This window comes from Merops nubicus, unplaced genomic scaffold (assembly GCF_000691845.1).
Source record: "Merops nubicus isolate BGI_N331 unplaced genomic scaffold, ASM69184v1 scaffold7871, whole genome shotgun sequence".
NCBI lineage: Eukaryota > Metazoa > Chordata > Aves > Coraciiformes > Meropidae > Merops > Merops nubicus.
This window is the reverse complement of record NW_008589107.1, coordinates 15,663-19,077: the sequence shown is the minus strand read 5'-3', so window position 1 is coordinate 19,077 and position 3,415 is coordinate 15,663. Positions and strand designations below refer to the sequence as shown.

Genomic DNA, 3,415 nt, shown 5'->3' with positions numbered 1-3,415 from the left:
AAGAGTGTAAGCTTTGAGTCAGAGACCTGTATATTTATCTTATGAAAAACACAGCTGTAAATACCTCTCTGAAGGGCTTTGAAAAGAGCACAGAAAAAGACATATTCAGAAATAACTAAGGAATCTACTCAAGAAATGGTTCAGAAAAGTTACAGTCCTCTGAGAGACCTTTCTTAACCCAAATTAACTTTTCAAACACTGTGCTACTATAAACTGCAGTTCTTATTCCTGAAATTCAGACAATAACCAGGATTCCACAAACCTCCGTGTGCAATACAACTTATATTTTAGGTAATAAAACCCTCGATTAATTGATATGAGAGCATTCTAGTGGTTTGAATTAAAACAGAAGACTCCTTATGATTAAAAGAGAAATCACAACATGAATTGCTGATTCTCAAAGCCAAAAAGCTAAAGTAAAAAAAACTGAGCAGCACAAAAATGCTTACTGTCAGTACACACATTCACTTCAAAACCATAAGTGTCTGTTCGCTTATTCAGATCTGGGCTATGAACATCTTGACAAACCTGACTCCATCTACCTTCAAGAACTGCACAACCCTAAAGTATATAATATTCTAACTGCCTGAAAAATGACATGCAGAATTCAGTCTTTCAGTATCTGCCACTCCTTCGACTGTAATTTGTTGGGTTTCCTCATTAGGTCCTGATTAAGTTATTATTGAACCGTACCTCAACGGTACTTGCTTCTTTTTCAGTGCCTGAAACAAATTACCAGCAAAGAGCCACATATGAAATACTGATCAATTGGCCATTACCCGTGGATAATAATGAAAAGACTTGAAGAGGCTGTGTGCAGCTTCAGAAGTACTCAAAGGCCATTTGAAAACCACAAAGAGCTGAAGACGGTATTCAAGTATCAAAATTCATAACCAGTAGTCAGTTTTGAGTTGGGAAGACAGTTACTAAAGTTATAAATATCATCATACCTCCCACTGAAGGAATTAAGTGTTTGAGAAATGAATGATTTTTCACCTAAAACCAACAGTAAGAAGGCCTATTTATATGACCTGCTCAGCAGCTTCAGTTACATTTGACAGAAAGCTCCAGCAGTTTCTATTTTCACTGCACTGTTCTCACTAGTAGTCAAACAGAACCATTCCACAGTGTTCCAACAAAAACCAGTAGACTGTCTAACACTTTACCATGATATTATGCAAACATTTTAAATAGTGTGCACTCACACATTCAGCCCTTTGAAAACTAACTTACATCACTGACTATGACAGTAACAATGTAGTTAAGCTGTATATAACCTGGGGGGGGTGCTTCTTAGATTACACAACACATTTAAATACTAGCCAGAAGGAGTAAATTTCAAGGGTTTTTTTCTTTTTCTCTTAACAGAGCTGCTATAATATTTAAAAAATATTTAAAAAAAAAAAAGTAAAATCAAAGACTAATGACATAAACACAAGAACGCTGGAAAGAACAATAGTTTCAGCCCACATGTTCCAGAATCCTAACTTTAGGCATATTACAGAGTTGTGATTTTGTGATTCAGCTGCGTATTGTAATTGCTACATACTTATAGAGGATTTTGATTTAGTAGCATGATATAAGTAAGCAAATATCTGTTACACAACAAACTCTGCACGTGCAAAATATCTAAAAGAACTTGGCAACTTAAGAGTTCCTGCAGCTACGAATAGTAATGCAGACAAGCATGATTTTAGGATTAGAATTTAAATTTAATTAATGTGAGGAAAATCTGCATCTCTCTGTAACATACCCTGCATTTCTAAGAGGTATTATTAAAAAAGGTTCCTCCTCTCATGCTGTAAAGGGAAGGAGCAGCTATGATGCATAAAAACACACTTTCACATAGTCTTCCTGCTATAAAGCCGTCATATGAATTCCATGGTATTGCACAAAGCATAGAAGAGCCTATCATTGCACAGTTTAAACTCAATTAAAGGAAAATACAAGTAAAAGAATAACATACCTTTCATTTGTGTTCCAAAGGTAAGTGCTAATTTTGCAAACAGCTCTGGATTTTCAAATTTATCTTCTTCAGCTTTTACCCAAAAGCTGTTTTCTGCTATATTTTGAGGCTCAACCTGAAGAAAAAAAAAAAAAAAAAAAAAAAAAAAAAAAAAGACATCTCCAATGTTAGTAACTAGTATTTTGAACAGCCAAGTTAAAGCCAATGCTACTGGACTTTTGTGATGACTGGACTGAATTAAGTTTAGCTATGTTCCAGGTATTATGTTCTCTTACAGCTGCTTGAACAAAACAATCAGATGAACTGCCCTTTATCTACACAATTATTTTTATTATATTTCTCTATCCAGTTTTCCAAAGAGGTTTGGTATTACATTAGCATCTGGGTTTGAAAGTGTTCTAGGTTTCCCTTTATGACTTTCTAGACAGTTCCCAAACTCTTCACCACTGACACACATCCCTGCTACTTAGGGACTGTAGAAGCAACAGTCTTTCTTACACTGCCAGAGTACAAAGCACCTTATTTGAAAAGGTATGTCAATGTGGACCTTTCAGGGACTTGATTCTTCTTACAGACTTAATACCTTTTTAAATATCAGAAATAATTTTATCCTTAATATCATATTTCTCTTAATAGTTTCCATTTTTCATATGTAAACAGATTTTATTACAGTACTTCAATGATAGTGGCTACATTAAAGAAGAAAATGCAATATAAAAGCTGAAAGCCAGTTATACTCTTCAGGTATGATTCAGAACAGATACTTTCTTTTCAAAATATGTTCCTCTTCAACTTTTCATAAGTCATATCAGTTCTTGTTTCTAAATTTGTTTAAATGCTAATTAATTTTCAAGGGCTATTTAACTTCAAGATGATATGCAGGAAAATTACCAAGACTGTATTTGTAAGCCCCACTAGGATGTCACTGCAACACATCAATCCTCCACCTTTTACCTGATGATCAATGTGTTCACGTGTAGTTGCTTTACCACCAGCTGCAGGCAAGACTTTTTCAAAACTACCTTAATCCAACACTAATGTTGAAGGCAGTTACAATGAAAGGCACTAAACTGAACAGTGAGAATTGTCTCCCCAAAATGATGGCTCCTTAGAAGTGCTGATCAAATAGACTTTCTTCTTTCTCAGCATGCAGGAGGTCTCTGGCACTGCTCCCAGAGCACTTAAGCAAAGTGTCCATCTGCAGTTACTTTCCACTGTCATGAACAGTGTTCAGATGTACACTTCATAAATTATTTCTATAAACACATGAACATAATTGATTACAATGAAATTAGCAGCACTAACAAGTACATATTATTAACTAAGAAGCTTACTTTTCTGGATATTTACAGGGCAGCAGTATGAGCATATTTCACAACTACAAAACTAGTGCTACTGCCTCTACAATCAGATACCAGTTAACAAGGACAATGGAGCACAGAAAGCCTA

General features: G+C 35.1%; 1 protein-coding gene across 1 annotated transcript in view; it reads right to left on the bottom strand.

Moving 5' to 3' along the window:
• Positions 1-3,415, bottom strand: part of LOC103781761 (protein diaphanous homolog 2-like) — a gene marked incomplete at both ends in the record, with an annotated part of 130,801 nt that overhangs the window by 112,851 nt on the left and 14,535 nt on the right. Inside the window, one exon of the mRNA XM_008949481.1 lies at positions 1,967-2,081. Within this exon, the coding sequence (XP_008947729.1) occupies positions 1,967-2,081 (115 nt within the window). The remainder of the gene's footprint in view (positions 1-1,966; positions 2,082-3,415) is intronic.